This window comes from Gavialis gangeticus, unplaced genomic scaffold, assembly GCF_001723915.1.
Source record: "Gavialis gangeticus isolate Ggan-Ray unplaced genomic scaffold, GavGan_comp1, whole genome shotgun sequence".
In the NCBI taxonomy this organism is placed as follows: Eukaryota; Metazoa; Chordata; order Crocodylia; family Gavialidae; genus Gavialis; species Gavialis gangeticus.
This window is the reverse complement of record NW_017729024.1, coordinates 151081605-151100327: the sequence shown is the minus strand read 5'-3', so window position 1 is coordinate 151100327 and position 18723 is coordinate 151081605. Positions and strand designations below refer to the sequence as shown.

The following is an 18723-nucleotide window of genomic DNA, read 5'->3' as shown; positions in this document are numbered from 1 at the left end:
GTAGTATCAGGCTACTGCACAGTCAGCATCTCATGTAGACTTGCCCAGTTTGTATTATGTATAAGCAGATACATAAGTGCTGCTTAAAAGTGTTTATTGAATACATATAATCAAGTGGACATAATTCTGTCCAGTTCATATCTGTCTCCTGGAAATTTTCAGAATAAAATACTCTGTGAGGAACCTTAGATTTTGTGCTAGTCTGGGTGTGTGTACACAAGTGGCTAACTTCACAGTAGCCTAACACTGTGCAGTAGCATGCCAGGCATAACCCATGCTAATATGTTAGTGCACAGTAGTATTAGGCTACTGCACAGTTAGCATCTGAAAAATCCCATATGCCGGTGCTACTGTGCATGAGTTACTATGCATTAATTTAGTACTTGGTTATCTAAGGACTCAACTTAATGCATAGTAAATACGGCAAATTAATGAACATGTAGATGCACCTGCTGTGAACCAAAGAAAGGTAAATGTTGTCATCCAGGGTATGCGGGCAAAGGGGAGCTGCAAAAACATGGGTGAAAGGGCAACAGCAGAAAGAGAATTGGGCACCCAAAATTAATGGGCCCATAATGAACATAAACAGAGGAAGGCATTATGAGCCCTAAGGAGTCAAAACAGTTAATAAAATACCCAGTGAAACAATATGGAAGTGTGTGTTATATTTTACTATTTTAATGTCTGTAATTAGAAAGTATTCAATAAAGAAATCATTGAAGAATGAAATGTAGGAAACTTTGCTTTGAGTTTTTGTGACCATTAGACCATATTTGGATCCCTTGGGTTCCAAAAGCATATTTTTAAAAAGGACTGTGGTTTCCCAGAAGCTGAACAAATGTATATAAACACAGGTGTGGAACCAGATGGAGAGGAGATAAGTTAGAGGCAGTTAGTTTTCAGAATTAAGGCTTTATACTACTTTCATTCAGGTCAATGGGAGTTTTGCCAGTGACTTGAAAGATCAGGGACCAGAGTAGAAAAATAGCCATCTGTGCATCAACAAGAAAGCATTTCAAATAACAACAGGGTACTAACTGGGTTCCCAGAAGTACCTGTTCTATTACATACTGTTTAAGATTTGGTGACTTAAAAAGTACTATATCTGTATATATATTTTTTATTTTGAAACAGAGGATCAGCTGAGTATGTTTGAAGCACAAAGGTAATTAATCACATGCTGAAGTGCCACTTTAGATTTTAGAAGTGCCACTCTAGTTGAAGTTCCACTCTAGTTTTTTGGAGGCTTCTATATTTTTGGTACACCAAGGTGAGGACGATGTGAGCATCAGGAAGCAAATTATGCCAACCCACATTTATGCCAACTCAGAGTATCAATGTCTTTCAGAGAAAGCCCCTGTAATGCCAGTTATGCCAGGGATCACATAAGTAGATGGTGTGGGTGCTGATCAGGCCATTTCATACCCTTATAAGGAAGTACAGGCAACCCCAGTTTAGCACTCTTAATTGGTTCCTGAAAGACCGAACTTTAAGCGAAATAAGCATTAAGCGAAACTGAAAGTATTTGATGACCCAAGATGGTGACCACAATTGTTTTTAATGACCCAGGATGGTGACCATGAGCGTTTTAGCAAAATTCACTGAGTGCTAAGTCAAACCAGGTATCAATTTAAAATGAGCATTATAGCGAAATAGTGCTAAGTGAAACAGTGTCAAGTAGGGGTTGCCTGTAATTCTCAGATACCTTTCTAGAGCTTGATTCTGTCACTTTAGGTCATTTAGGGTGCATCTACACATCGTTGTTCTTACTGGAAGTACTAAAGCACAGCACAGTAACTGCCTGTACTGCACCGTGTGCGCGGCACATGGTTAGATTTTGCCACTATGTCACTGTAGCGGCATCCTATAATGGGGGAGTGTGCTGCTAAGGTGACACAGCTGCCAATCATGTGCACACTCATGTGATCGCTACATCACGGCAGTACGCTGTATGGTGATGTAGAGCAATGTGTAGACATGCCCTTAAACTATGTGGCTGGTTTAGAAGGAGAGAATCTTACCAAGGGGCTGGAAGAAGCACCAAAAGCCCTTTTGTAAACTAACACAATGAATGAGAGGAAAGAAACTACTAGAATAAGAGGACATTTAATCAATTTAGCTTATATTTAATATATAAAAAGTCCTTTCTTTGGCTGGTACTTGACCCAATAAGATATATTTTTAATTAAAAGAACACAACTGAAATAATCATGTATTGATTCTTCTATTACTTACATATATCAGAACTAACAGATATAAATGGTTTTATACCAGTTTTGCACCAGTAAGCATAAATGAGATTAGTATTAGGCTCATTAAATACATGAAGATATTATTTCTGCTCTATGAATTTGCAGTAAATGGCATTGTGTACATTTCCCCATAAAAAGATATACATTTGTAATGTATTCATAAAGAACTTAAATCTTTTCCCCTTTTTTTCCATTTTATGTGCATCTAACAACTTTCTAGGCACTTCCTCTAGCGCAAAAATATTATAAGCAATTTAATAATATAACCCATCTGCTATTCAAGACACTGTGATATTAAGCATGAATGAAAGGCAACTCATTACCATTTTCTGCCACTGCTGTAGCACAAAGGAGTGTGAAACAGAGAAATTACAGATAACAGATTAGACAAAAAGACCAAAACAAAACAAAATCACACACATACAAGGCAGGCTGGGCCTGATTCACCTGATTCTGAGACAGCCAGTGGGCAAGAAAAAATACAGCTCAAATGGCTGAACTTAAAAGCAGAATCTTACAATGGCAAGTGCTTGGTAGCCTTAATTATAGACAGTTCTTTCAGTCCCACCTATATAATTTCCATAGACATGTTTTAGAAAGGACAGTATTTTGGGTTTCTTTTGTTAAATTTTGTGTCTAATTTTGTAATGTACTATATTTTGAGAGGAAGCAACACAAGCATTTTCTTCTTAAGGTCTGAGAGAGATTCTGGATATTTGCTATCATAACAATATGAATTATTTTGCTTCTGTTATTCAACACAACATATTTATACTCACTTCTGCTGTTTTGCTATCTCAACTGCTTTTTTTAATTTGTACAATAGATTCAATTGTGATGGTTAGAGAAAAAGCATGAAAAGCTAAGGAGTTACTTGTACCACTACAGACACTCAGCCGCTAGAATACAGTTTTCGTATTGGAATCTCATTGGACCTAAATATAAAAGCGCTATGGCCAGTTTCAGAACCTAGGTCCTTACTCATCTACAAATCTGTATGCCATCTAAATATTACTGAATTGGAGATAATAAGTTTTCAGGAGATTAGCTCAATTTATCAGCTGCACCTCGATAAGGTGCATCTCTATCTTGCCTTCTACCTGATTTCAAGCTGGCAAGGCAACCTATCGCTAAGTGTCACTGGTTAGGCTTTGCATACAACAAATTCTGAGAGACTCTTGAAACAATTCTGCAGTGCTTCATGGGTTTTAATGAAAATGAATGGGCTTTAATGAAAATTAATACAAAAACTAAGGGTGTGTCTACACAGCATTAACATGCTGTAGTTAATGCGTATTAAATCTAGTACCTCCATTGTGAGGTACTAGGAAAATGTGCATTAGCCAATCTTAATGAGCATTAACTAAATAGCACAAGGCTCCTTTACACATATAGGGGGGTTGCTCTGACACTGTAACAATGAATCTGCTAGATTGTGGTAATTACTGTCTTCCAGCAGATTCCAGCGTCACTTGTATCAGTGTCTCCACTCTGAAAAATGGTGGTGAGGCACTTTAAACTTAATTCAAAACACCCTGCCACCATTTTTATGTACAGGGACACTGATGCATATGACACTCTCAGAGCTGCGCTAATTAAAGTGCCCCCCCCATCAAGCACATCTATAAATACCCATGATTTTTAATGATGCTTTAATGCAAATTAAAATGGGCTAATGCGCATTAAGCACATGTGTAGATGCACCCTCAGTATCTATGAGCCAGTTCAGTAACAGTAGTTGATGTAAGTGATAAATGTATATGCTCAGAACAACTTTTGCAAAATATGTCATTTGTAACCCTAAGTAGATACTCTTCAATTGAACTAAAATATCCTATAATCACAGCCAATATCTTTTTATGTTGGTTGGTTATTATGTATGACAAAGTATACCTACATCCATATTTAAATAGTATAACTCCCTTCAATTAAATGGAAATCTTTTTTTTATTAGAATTATGAGAAGAATTAAATTGGACTAAAATTAATATTTAGTTCTTATTAACATACATCTGCCAGAGAGCTGTCTAGTTAATTAGAAAGGCTAGACTATCATAGCATACACTGGAAGTCTAATTAATGCTGCATACTAAAAATTAGTGAAAAAACACAAAAACAGCCTGAAACTTCACTGGCAATACTTGAAAATCACAAGTAATAATGCTTTTATTTAATCCACTGTTTAACTTCCTTTTTATTTTTATTTTTGTACAATGGATTCTCTTTCATTGGTATATTGTCACACTGAGGACTAAAAACATGAAATTCATTTTGAAGATGATTTCTGCATATTTTATGTTTAAAATATTCTTGGCTTTTAAATTTACTATGCAAATTAGCATGTATCCTTAATAAAATATAATGCATTATCTAAGGATGCTTTTAATATTGAGCCAAATTTAGCTTATATAATTATTATAGGCAACACCTGAGAAAGGACATCCTTTATATTTAGTAGTAAGCAATCAATGCATTATTTAAAAATATTTCAGGCACCATTTTGTGCATCAGAGTTCTCCAAGCAACAAATGCTCAGTTGACACATTCTGATGTCTGTTTACGTCTGGCATCTGAACATGTTTTGTTTTAGTGCATTCGCCCCAATCTTATCATGCACTTCTTTCCCACTCACCTCCAAAATAAGAGCCATCTGTCAGCTTCAGTTCCTTATTGGACTTGGTGATGACACCAGCAACCCCATGCTGAATGAAATACATCTTTTTACCCACAGCACCTTCTCGGATAATGTAATCACCAGGTTGGAACACCTCAAAACGCAGTTTGCTCAGCATGGCAGTCACAAAATTTGGGTCTGCATTGGCAAAAAGAGGCATTGTGGCAACAAGCTTGCGACAGTTGAAGTTGACTATCTCCTAAAAGAGAAGGAAACATGATACCAATAGTTAGCCAACAGAAATAGTACAATGTAGTAGTATGAGTAGATAGACAAAACTCCCCCACCCCACAAAAAATCCACCATGTACTTACTGAATAATTAATTTATTGTGCATCTTTTTTCTAATAATTTTAATTTTCATCCCTGTTTCTGATAAAAAGGTAAAGAAAATAGGAACACAAAAAACACCAAGTAGTTTTATATAATTAAGGTGAAGGATAGCCTCTTCACAGCATTCTGCATGTTAGGTACTCTTGCTGATCTTTCAAGAAGGAAAGAAAGATCAAGAATTACAGCTACTGACAGGTCACATTTTCTGCTGCCATTGCTCCAATAAATTGATTTTAAGTTACATAAGCAGAAAAACTGGCCTATCATTCTACATAACAGTGGGAGCACAATGCACACCACTGGCTTGACCCAAAGCTCAATAAATTACGGAAAAGAGTCCCTTAAATCAGCCCTTATTTTGTATTGGTTAACTCAGTTGGCCGATCTACGCAGGACGCTACTGTGCAATGGTTACTGCGCATTTATTAACTAGTACTAAATAAATGTGCAATAACCAGAGTTACTGCACAGTAGCACTGGCATAGTATTATAGTATTTCCATGCTGTGACATACTACTGTGCAGTATATTTGGCTACTACACAGTCAGTGATCTCATGTAGATGTGCCCAGTGTTTCCTAACATGCGATACCTGGAGCATATTTTTTTCTGGATTAAAATTGGTAGCACACTTTGCTCTTAAACTCCAAAAGAGAGTGAGAGAGAGAGAGTTTCAAAACATGTAACATATTTCATTCCCCTGCCAGAGAAACCATGCAAGTTCTGAGGTTTACTGTTAAAAACTTGACAACAAATAATCTTTTTTTTAACCAAAGGATTAGTCTTATACTAGTGGTTCTCAATTTCCATAACTTTTCTGAATTTCATTGCACAGCAATTGAAAATCACTGAGCTAAGTTTAAATTCAGAAAAGATATTGTGGGGAGGGGAGCTGAAGTTAAAAAAATTGAGAATCACTGTTCTAGCTGGTGCCACTTTAGGGTGGGAGGGTCAGGATTTCACCCGGCTATACCCTGCTCTTTCCACTCTTTTGCCTCCTGCCCCCTGGTCTGTACCTCAGGGGGAAGGGCAGCCCCAGCCACTGAGGCTGCTCCTGAAGGTCTCACACACCAACAACCAATTCCACAGCCCCTTGTGGAGTGAATAAGCCAGGCAGCAAAGAAATTCATAAAAGCAGACCCTTGTGTTCAAAGTGTTGCTAACTTTGTGGGACTCTGTGGAGGGTTCAAGTGGAGATTATCACTGTTTTACTTGCTTCTAATGTTATATTAAATGTATGATGAGAAAATAGATTATATATTTGTTTGTTCACAAATACAGATGAAAACAAAGGTCACTTTTAAATTCTGCCAATTACCATTCAAAACTAAACATTACCTTGGCAATAGCAATCAATGTATACTAGAAATTCATTATAACAAACGGGGACGTTTTTATAATGCTGGAAAAATATGACTAGAAAAAACCTTGGGATCATCAAATCCAATCCCTGCTACCACAGGTACCATTAGGAAGATGAAAATTGCCATTCATTAGGATTGCTTTAGTTTTTACTATTAGATTTTTGTTGCACAATGAAGTATGCTCATGACACAAGAGAAATAACCATACTGTAATGGATCCATCACTCTAAAATAAAAAAGGAAAATTGGAGAGTGCAAGGGGAAAAGCATTGCCTGAGAAAAAGGAAGATGTTATCTTCAGCAAAATCTTGCTCTCCATTAAAAAGCTCATTCCAAATTTACTCTCTTGTACTATTTTTAGGATAGACATACAACACCTCATAACTTTCCCCCCTAGAGAATGTCACTCCATAAGAACAAGTTGGAAATAGTAGTAAAATGAGACAAAGTAAAGGAGAAATGTAGCAATTCCCTTTGGTTTCAGACTTCACAGTTTCATCTCTATAGTTAGGGTGTGGACACATGAATGCTTGGAGCCCTTTCAAAGGGGGAACCTTTCAAAAGGGCAGTAGCTGTACTTCTAATTGTAATGTGTGAACAAGCCGAGAATGATTCAAATGCAGAAAAATGCCTCAACTTTAACCCTGGATGAAGGAGTGTTAAAACTGAAGAGGGTTTTGCTACTTTCAAATTATTCTCAGCTCATTCACACATGACAGTCAGAACATAACAGCTGCTGCCCTTTTGAATTATTTCCCTTCTGAAAGAGCACCAAACCTTCCTGTGTCCACACCCTTAGATGTGTACTAAATGCACTTTACTCCTGCTTCTTTTGATAGGATGAGTCAAGGGTGTAAGAAATTGTGCAGTTTCATATAATTACTGTATAATGAAATTTCACTTTAAGAACTGAGGAACTAGAGACAGAAGAAGTGAAAAATAAGACATTACACAGCATACGCAGGGTAATGGGTGCAGAAAGCAGAAGATATAATCCTGACCTCCAGCTGAAGTCAATGAGAGCACCTCACTAAGTCAGAGACAAAACTCCCACTGATTTCAACAGGGCCAGGATTTCATCTGATATTTGAAAGGTCTTCTAAGAGCTCTGGAAACAAAACAGAATTCTCACCATCAATCACTCTCCACCCCCTTCCTGCCTGCTCCACACTTTCTTTTATTTGTTTAGCCCCAGGCCTTTGAGCTAAGCTCCTTTAAAAGGCCTGGGATTCCTGCATTCCTGTGTGGGGAAAGGTGTGGTGGCTCTTGCTGAGTGGGACCAAGCCATCTTGCACATGGCTCCTGGGACAAAGGCAGCAGGGCATAGAGCCTTAGCCTGCAGCTGGTCTCTGCCCCGCACACAAATCTAGGGGGCATGTGCCCACCATGCCTCCCCTGGGGGTGCTTGCAGTGGCAGGGAGCCGTGCCCACTCTCCCCCCCGCCCAACCCCTGCCTGGTCGAGCTGTCTGTGGCTCTGTTGCACAACATGCCCTGGCCCCAAGGCCCCATTCACCCTAGCCTCTACCCCACTTCCTCCCTACCCATGGGGGGCCTCAATCTGCCCCCCTGCCCCTTCCCCTTCCCTCCACCTCACAGACTTACTGGCACAACGCTGCTTTACATGCAGCAAAAGAATAAAAAACCCTGAGATTTGATCTCTCTTATTGGAGTTCATGAGTCAGAGTTAATTTGACTTGGACATTGTGAGTCTCACAATTTTTTCACAAGAGTTGGCATAATTGGCTTCCTTTCACTTCAAGCACAAAAATGCTGCTTAACTTTTGGTTCAAGCTGTGACTGGATTAAGGTACAAAGCCAAAGGCCCAATCCTAGAGACTCAGCTCCTAGACTGACATGACGTGTGCATAGATGGATCCAGAAATTTGGAAAGGGGGTGCAGGAGCAGCAACCTTCACTGCGGGGGGTGGGGGGCTGCACCCCAGCTCCCAGACTCTGTCTCCATACCAAGGTGTACAGACCACACCAGAGGAGCAGCAGCCTTTTTAAAGGTCCCTGGAGCAGATAAGGAATCTTCCCTGCACACACCCTTCCCCTTCCTGCTCAGTGGAATGTGTACTGCCTTCCCCTACCCATTGCTGCTGCTGTCCCCAGCTGAGCTGGAGACAGAATCATAGAATTAATGGACCGGAAGGGAGCTGTAAGATCATCAAATCCAGTCCCGTGCCATAGGCAAGAGATTAATGAGCTCAAACTAGCTCAATGAGGTGCTTATCCAGCCTCCTCTTGAACACCTTCAAAGATGGCAACTGCACAACCTCTGCTGGGAGTGTATTCCATGTTCTAGTTACCCTTACAGAGAAGAAGTTCTTCTTTATGTCCAGCCTAAATCTTGCCTCTATTAGTTTGTGCTCATTGGTCCTCATCCTCCCAAGGGGTACCTTCCTTAAGAGTTGCTCCCCCAGATCTTGGTGCTCCCTCTGACATACTTGTAGGCAGCTATCAAGTCACCTCTCAGCATCCTCTTACTCAGACTGAACAAGCCCAGCTCCCAGAGTCTCTCCTTATAGGGCCTATCCTCCAGGTCCCTAATCATGTGGGTGGCCCTTTTCTGCACCCTCTTGAGCTTATGCACATCCTTCTTGAAGTGCAGTGCCCAAAACTGGGCATAGTACTCCAGCTGTGGCCTCACCAATGCTGAGTAGAGAGGGAGAAGCCCCTCCTTGGATCTGTGAGCAGCACATCGGCTGATGCACACAAGAGTTCTATTTGCCATGCTGGCGACTTCCGCGCACTGTTGGCTTATATTCTCTTTTGGTTGATTGTGACCCTGAGGCCTCATTCAGATGCTATGCCAGCCAGGGGGCTACTGCTTATCCTATAGTTATGTTGAAGCTTTTTCGTACTCAGACGAAGGACCCGGCACTTTTTCCTGTTGAACTTCATCTGATTCCAATCAGCCAATTGAACCAATGTGTCAAGGTCATCCTGGATCCTTACCACCTCCTCTGGTGTTCCCATATTTCCCCACACTTGTTATCATCTGTAAACTTAATCACAGAGCATTCCACACTTTAATCCAAGTCATTAATAAATATATAAAAAAGCACGGGCCCAACCAAAGATCCCTGGGGGACACCATTGGAGACAGCTCTCCAGGACGAGGTCATCCCATTGATTACAAGTCTCTGGGATTGGCCTCTAAACCAGTTGTCTACCCACCTCACTGTAGACTGGTCTAGGCCAGTACCCTTCAGTTTAATTCATGGGAAATAGAATTAAAGTCTAAGTAGATGATGTCCACCTCACTTCACTGGGAAAGAAGATCTTATCAGCTAGAATGGCTGACCTGCTCGATTGGGCTTTAAACTAAGCTCATCCGGGAATGGGCGGACAACCACCAGAGCAAGCTTACCAAGCATCAACCTCAAAATCAGCAGATTAGGATGCTCAAGGGAACCCACTCCTACCCCAGCCCAGGAACAAAGCTTCTTCATGAGTACAAGAAAACCTAGGGTCTTCAACGGCTGCTTTAAAGGGTCTTGGTAATGCTGCTCATTATACAACCAGGTATGCCAGACAGAGGACAGTGCAGTAGCACCAGTCCTCCCACTCAAAAGATACATTTCATGTCATGAGGTTATGTATCATAGAGAAATCTCTTCTGTTTCCCTTGTTCCTCTAAAAGAGAGGCCTGTTTCCTCTCTTAATGTCATACATTGGTCTTAATGCATTAAGGTTGCTGGCACTACATCACTGGTAAGGGGAAATAGCCTCCTGCCACCTTCACTCACAGAGGGGAAAGAGCCATAGAAGGGAGCCATGGGTAAAACTATAAGCCTCCTATTCCTACAGCTCCTACCTATATAAATTGTGTAAGGGAAAAAGAGTTAAGAATACTTCCCCCTACCATTCACAGAAATAAATGTGGGGGGAGACAAGACAAGAAACAAAGAGAAAATAAGAAAACCAACAGAAAGGATGCAGTGTGAGAAACAACAATAGTGGTAGATGTGATATTGCAATGACTTTAGGATATGGCATGCAACTCTTACATTCAGAGAGTGAAGAGAATTCTTCAACTTCAAAAGGAAGAGAACCAGATATTTTTTGGGAAATGCAAATATTTGTATATATTTTATATATAAGCATGAATAGAATTGAAATGTATACTCAATTATTCATACTTTTTCTTCTATTTTGAACCTTTATTTCTCTCCCATTTATTTATTCCACCCACCTCTCCCTCTTACTATATATAATCTATATTTTTCTATCTAATCTATATCTATACATGAACAGATGAACACACCTATATTTTCTAAGTTTATCTAATGAATGCCTCAGTTTTCCCAGCCACACTGCTGTGATAATTTTAGATATTGTTGTTCTAGTAAGTACATTCATTTTATGGCTTAGCTTTTACTTTTGTTAGGAGTTCATGCTAAAGTTCAAAATTTCCTGATTTAAATGTCAAAAGGTATAAAATTACCAAGAGGGGAAAGAGAAATGTGACACTTTAAAGTGCTTTGTTTTTCCTTAAAGTGTTCTTTTATTCAGAAGTGAGATCACGCTAGGTGAGCAAAAGACACTTCTGTGAGTCACAAGCAATGCAGCAGTTTCAAGTTCTTTTCTATTGCTTTAAATTTAAACAGGGAGACAAAAGGCAGTAAAATATGGATGTGCTTTCCTGTAATTGGTAAAGCACCAAGAAAAAATAACATTTTGGGTTCCATATATGCGCAAAAGAAATATAAGGACAGACTTCAGAAACAAGTTTCAATCCTGAAATCGCCATATATTTTTCACTCATTTTGTTCCTGTGTAGTTTCCACAGGATTGGACCTCCATGATGCAGACACACAGCTTTTCACTCCTTAATTCTATTCCAAGAATGTCGTAGGAGGGAAATATATATAAAACTCAGTGGTTAAAATAAAAGGAATATTCCTAATATAAGATTTAGAAAGAAGGGTCATTGTTTTAGTTCAAACAATTGATTTGATTTTATTCAGAATTAATTCCCTATTATTCCCTAATTTTATAGTTCTCCCTGACAGCTATTTTCAGCCTGAGGTTAGTCATCACATCTCACTGTTTTGCATTACTTCAGTATGCAGGCAGATGATTGATGACTCTGCCAAGGTGGCTTAAGATGTCATTACTATAACTACTATAGTACTGTTGCTGTTTCTGCTCACTCATATTGGCTATACTTTGTCTCTGTTGTTGATTTAGGGTTACAGGGAGATGCACATCCTTGTTACTTGGGTTACTTGGGACGACACCCAAGACATGAGGTGTTGTGTGGTTCATGTGGTGTCCAGCTTGCACAGATGTTTTACATCATCCATTCCCCCTTTTGTGGAAGTAGGAGGTCTTGGGGGAGGGAGGGACTGAAGAAAGAGAGAATGGGATGAGACACCAGGGCCTGGAACTAAAGCATGATATGACTTGGCAATGATCAGCTAATGGAGGGGTCCCTAGGAAATCATAAGCTGGAAGAATTTAAACCAACTCTTTACTGCTTTAAAGTAGGTGAATGGTCAATTCAGTCTCTGGTTAACTCCAAGATCAGGGTAGCAGAACAGTGCTTAGAACAAGTTTTCCCCTTGTTCTTTAAGTTTTATACAAGGCACAACTCTTACGGACTCGTTTTAAACTGTATACTGCTAAACTCTGATATGAGAAAACTGGAAGAAGCAGATCAATTCTGGGAAAGGGCCAGAGAGCCTCAGGAGAGCAACAAATGATACAAAAGGGAAGCAAGTAGGTCAAACCGTAAAATATATCTGATGTATGTATACAGATGTGAGAAGTATGGGAAATAAACAAGATGAGCTAAAAGCTACAACCTGTGAAAGAAATTATGACCTGATTGGTATCACAGAGATCCAGTGGAGCAGCTTTTATGAGTGGGACATCAACACTGAAGGCTACACTCTGTTTTGGAAGGATAGGATTGAGAGAAAAGTGGTGGTGTCACTTTGTGTGTCAAAAATACATAAATTTGTTCCCTGGTTCAAGAGAACAAGGTAGCAGAGCAGAATGCATTTGGATAAAGATAAAAAGTGAAAGATATAGAACTGATATAATGGTGGGGATTTATTATGGGCTACCCAGTAAGGAAGAGGAGGTGGATGAGGCACACTTCAAGGAGGTGAAAAAATTATCTAAAATCTATGAGATGGTACTGATGGAAGATTTCAATTTTTTCGACACCTGTTGGAAGAACAATACAGCCAAACAAACTGCTGAGTCAGTTTCTAAATTGTGTGGAGGACAACTTTCTGTTCCCAAAGTTTGAAGATACAACTTCGGAATGATTTATCTTGGATCTTCTCCTGACCAACAGGGAAGGATGAGTGGAGGATGTGAAGCTGATAGGCAACATGGGAGGAAGCGGTCACAATATAATAGATTTTCAGACCCTGAGACACGGAAAGCATGAGGTAAGCAAAACTAGGGCACTCGATTTCAAAAAGGCTGATTTCATCCAAGGAGTGAATAGACATGATGCTATGGAAAGACAGACTGAAGGTAAAGGCTCCCAACAAGAAAGTGTTCTGACACAATGGAAGCATAAGAAGAATAGTTAGAGACAAACACGGCTGTACAAGCAGCTTTTAGGATGCCTCAAATGCAAAAGGAAACCATACAAACAATGGAAAATTGGGCAGGTCTCCTCCTGGTTTGTCTCCACTTTTGCTTCTTTGTCAACCAACCTTTCCCTTCATTTCTGACTCATAGTTATCTCCTCAGAGTACCTGCATATTGCAATTCTATTGGCTGAAATGAAATGCAAAGGAAGATGTTCTCAAAGGATATGCTCTATCTGAATCCTCCATATAAAGTTCAACAGACACAATAAGGACAAAAACCAGAAAAAAGTTATTTAAAAATCATTTGTGGCTTGTGCACTAAGTTATTTTAAAGCTCTCCAAGAGCTTCTGGTTCAGAAATGCTTTTATCTCATTAATTGCTAGGTTAACAGTTCCTGCCTATTATGAATTAAAAGTCTATTGTTTCAAAGTGTCTCTGTATAAAATGATTATGTGGCTTAAATTAAATCTAACTGATAATTCTGGATAAATCAAAGTTAGCTGAGCTTTGAAGTATCCACATTCAAATTATGTTTAGAGTTTTTTAGTTAATTTCTGATTGCATTTAATTTGATTAATTCTAACCATTCAATGAAGTTCAGATTTAATACTCTGAATTAAACAGATTAAACCAGGAGTTAACTTTTTCCTGACAAAGACATCTCAAAACACTGCCACTCCTGAACACAGTGGACATGCTACAGAAGAGAAAAAACAGCATCTTCAAGAAATGTAGAAGTAAGGCAATTAAAAACTTCAGAGAAGTATTTTGCGTTTTTAGCCAGATAAACAGAAGAATGAATCATAATGTTTCGTGCACATAGCATGACTTTTTCAGATAAATATGTGGGTCTATAAATCTCCCACAGGAATTAAGAGAAAGGCAGTAATAGGAGGAAGTGCATGACACATGGAATTAAGACTGAGCTCCCACCTTTGTCACTAGTTTACTGTGACAGGTTATTTAGGCTGGTTATGTAGGACACACTTTGTTGGGGAAGAACACTGGAGCATTGCTCTTTTGTGTGGTGGATGGGAATGATGCTGGTCAGTGCTCTTACTGATCATTTCTAACATATTCTCAAGCTCCAAGGCAGTACAGTCAGCCTTTATGTGGCTAGGGTATGGCAAAATCTGTCCCCCAAACTGAGCTACTTTAGTTATCACAACTACATTTTAGGTCTTTTGAAATTTTCAGAATACAACATTGCAAGATTGAGAGTGTGAATCAATGACCTATTTAAAACATTTAGAACTAGATTCTGGAGCAAATTTTGCAGCAGGGCACAAAGGAAAGAGGTCAGCTGCTGGTCATTAGCTCTACCAGTGAAACCCAATGGAAAGGCAGCAGTGCAACCACAGTTGGGGCTAGAAGATGCAGAGGAATAGCTACCTGGGCTAGACACAGGAAATTCTGGAGCCAACTGGACACATACATGGGACAGGTGGCATGCAGTAACAACTGGAAACACAAGTAGCAACAGCTGCTGGAAAGAATAATCATAGTAGAGCATCAAGATCAGAAGCAGTGAAGAAACAGAGAAATCAGACCAGTAGAAATAGAAGAGGCTATGTGAATGAAAGATAGGTGGCTGGTAGAATAAGGTGGTAAACTAAAAGCAATTCTTCAGGCTTCTACAGAAACACTTTGTGAGTCAGCCAAGCTTAAAAGGGCAAAACTTGGAATGGCTAACTGAACATCAAGAAAAGATATCTAATCAAGGGATTTTGCTAGCTGAAGAACTGGTCTTCCAGCAAAGAACTGTAAGACCAGGGTGAGAGACTAACCAAAAAGCACAAATACAGAATGAGAGATAACTACCTAGGTAGTTATTTCGCTGAGAAAGATATGGGGGTTTTGGTGGCTCACAGATTTAATATGAGTCAGCAATGTGTTACAGTGCATACAGCTGCAGAAAGAATTTTACTAATCCAGTAACTGGCAACCTTGTATTCTGTCACTTGCAAAAGAAGAAGCCAGTAGGCAAAAATATACTACAACAGAGCTGTCTAACTTCTAAGCGGCCAGGGGTTGCATGCTCCACAAGCAGCACTAGCAAGGTTGGGATAGATTAAAACAAGCTTTCAGGTATCACAGAATCCTTCCTTGGTCTGAGACCCAGTCTGAGACCCAGGGAAGGGAACTGTGATACATGAAAGCTTGTCTAAAACTATCTCAGCCATGCAGTCGGTCCAATAAAAGGTATCACCTAAAAAGATTCTTGCCGTTCACGTTGCCTGGACCATCATTGCTACACTATCATGAGAAATAATAGTAACTTTATACTCTTCTACTGGACTGTTCCCTAGTGACAAGTTTAGGAATTATGCTGTACTTTTTTTCTGTAACGTTTGTGTTCCTTCTTTTAGTACTAGGTACACCCCTGAGTGGTATAAATCCTAGTAACTGTAACACTTCCCTTGGGCTTGTGCTAGCACATATTTTAAATGGATTGGAATGTCATGACACTCCTAGTGACACTGGGAAGGGGCAGTACAATATGACACACTTTTTTTCCTTCAGTTAAATATTCTTTTTAAAAACAACCTCTGTTCATTTGCACACCTGAAATCTTACATTTATTTAACTGTTAATAGCATTTAAGTTATGAACCCATTACTAACCTTATGAATTAAACAGAGCCAAAGGATTACTTCTCTAAGAAATGGGCTCCCATGACTTATTCAAAGTGAGTTTCAATTATCTTAAACAAGGCTATATCTTAATCTTTATTTCTATGAATACATTTAAACTCTTGATTTTATATCACAGGAGATCATTTTAATGTCCTGCTATTGCGGTTCAGAGCAACTTAATGTAATATAACTGCAGATTGGTGGTACAGATACAGGGTATCAGTGATATACTATAACAATGAAACATGCAATTACTTACACTGTTGAGTACAAAACACTGTAAATTAGCGTACAGGGAATATATATGACTTACTGTGAATTATTACCCCAAAATTGTATGTAAGTGCTTTGCTAGCCAAAGTCAGTGTACTTTTGAATTTTCAAATCTGAATTAGTTTTTGAAATAATGTGTCAAGCTACAACTATATTTGCAATTAATCTAAGTTATAGATTTTAGAGGAAGTTAGCATAACTCATGTAAAGTATATGTTTGTATAAGGAAAGTATAATCCACACACAAAAAGGTTAGAGGAAAGGAGATTCTGCTTCTAGTCCCAATTATGTTCTCTGGAAATGACATGTCCCAGTGTTCTATAATCTGCAAGGACACATGATCTGTATCTATTTTCAGCCAACATCTTCTCACACTGTGGCCTAAAAATAGTCTAGCTATGAACTTTAAATAATGGCTCAGGAAAGGGTATTAACCTCTTTCTCACATTCTAAGTTTGTCACGTTGCTGTAAGTATCAATATAATAAAAATGTGCCTGGGGTTAGAGAATGACAAGGCATATTGTATATCCATCCAGTTCTGTTCAACAGCTAGGCAGCTGCCAAAGTCTTTTCTGATCTTTCTAGATTTTGTCATATTTTAAATGCATTTATTTATAATAATGAAAACACTTATCTCTCTCTCTCTTTAGGGAATTATTTTGTTCCAGATGCCAATAAATACAAACTCCTTCATTTCTACCTACTGTTTATGGAAGGCTTTTTATCCTAGGTGCAAGGTTGTGTATTATGATAATGGGTGTTAATTTTTTTACACAATGATGCCACTGCATAGTTGTTGTGTAGTTGCTAAGATGGAGAGTGCGTATCAAATTCTAAGTTGTCTATTTTTGAAAGCACACTGTTCAGTTGTGATCAGAGACAGGTGAAGCTTGATTATTAAAAGCTTGGTTATATTCCTGTTTATTTTCTTGTATATGTTGGGGGGGGGTTAGTATTGAGTGATACGGCTGTTACAATGGCTTTGATTTAGGGGGAAGAAGAGAAAACAGTTCCCCATCTCAATGTTAAAATAATGGGTTTAAGATCATAAAATCAGAAAATAAAATCATGTACAACAATATATAATCCCTGGCTCTGGCCACAGTTCAGACAGAAAGCTTGCCAGTAATCACAATTCAGATGGAAAGCTTGTTAGTTCCTGACACCCACTGGTCCATAAGCCCACTATATATTGAGATGTTCATGTAATATCATGCATGTTTTCTTGAGTTTATTTTAATGATATGGTGCATGTAGTCTTTGTGTATACATAATGTTTTATTTTTTTGTAAGCTCTGGATAAATTGTGGTTTTTGATAGGAGTATAACTTTCATGTTACATATTTTGGCCAAGACTGTTTGAAGGGACAATGATTAGCTTAAGCATTCTTCACCTATTCGTTTTTGAAAAAAGTAATCACAAGGCGCATCTACATGAGACGCTAACCGTGCAGTAGCCTAATAACATTGTGCAATAGTATGCTGGGCAAAAATCAGACAAGTCACTAAAAATGCATGCACTGGAGCTAATGCACAGTAGCATGAGTCACTGTGCATTGATTTAGTACTTGGTTAACCAAGTACTAAACTAAATGCACAGTAACTACCGTGCGTTAATTAATGTGTAGGTGTGTCCACTGAGAATTGGCATCTGACATGGGTATGTCTGATGGCCAATCTAATAGCCCCTTGCGGATGTAATCTGAGGTACTTAAGCCAGGACCTTCAAGACAATGAATTTACATTTTAAAGGAGAGGCCTGTGGCAAGGACAACATCTTGCTACTCAGGCTATTCAGGAAATAACTATTACAGTAGGGAAAAAAGTGAGAGACAGTATCTTTAGGATATTGGAATAGTAAATTTTATGTTTGAAAGAATGCAAATATTCTTCTGGTTATAACAGGATCAGGAAAGATTTGTGGACTGGTAAATGAATACACCTTGGGGTAGAAAGTTATATGCCTACCATGGGCCCCTCAAGAATCCAGTGGATAATCTATGTAAATGTCCAGATAAGAAGCCATTCAAAAACCTTGCCATAGGAGCAGGTGTTCAACTGTAGCTTGTTCCCAGGCACACGGAATGACTTAATACATTCAGCTAGTGGGCTGAGTGAAACAGGCTAACAGTAGATCTTGCAGGAGATCCTGAACGTACAGAGAGAAGTGATAAAAAGAAGTGATTTCCCTGATCATTGGTCATTGATTAGGACATGATTTGGACATGGTCATTTCAGCCATGACCAAACAGAAGTGCATAGCTGCAGATTGCTCTAGAAGGGCCTGATACCACAAAAATCTAAACCCTCACTCATTGCATGATGCTCCAAAACAGTGGCTTCAGTAACTTAGATCTGTGCCATCTCCTAGCACTAGCACTGTTTTCAGAATGGGAGGGGGGAAAGGGAGTGGAGGGAATTCAGTCTAATGTTTTTTCAGCTTGTTCTGGAGAGTGAGGTCAGTGGATTGAAGCTTTCCCAACCCACTCACCCCTGACCCCACCCTCCAGAGCTGACTGGGGAACCTCCAGAATGAGCCACAGATGCGTGGCTGCTGCCCTGGGACTGGCTGCCACTCCCCCCCCCCCCCCCCCCCCCCAGCTGCCACTCCAGTTTCAAAAATCCAGAA

The 18723-nt window shown here is 39.2% G+C and overlaps 1 protein-coding gene across 1 annotated transcript in view; it reads right to left on the bottom strand.

Annotated features, from left to right (window-relative positions):
- Positions 1-18723, bottom strand: part of HCN1 (hyperpolarization activated cyclic nucleotide gated potassium channel 1) — a 367059-nt gene that overhangs the window by 26518 nt on the left and 321818 nt on the right. The window contains exon 6 of the mRNA XM_019518266.1: positions 4885-5125. Within this exon, the coding sequence (XP_019373811.1) occupies positions 4885-5125 (241 nt within the window). The remainder of the gene's footprint in view (positions 1-4884; positions 5126-18723) is intronic.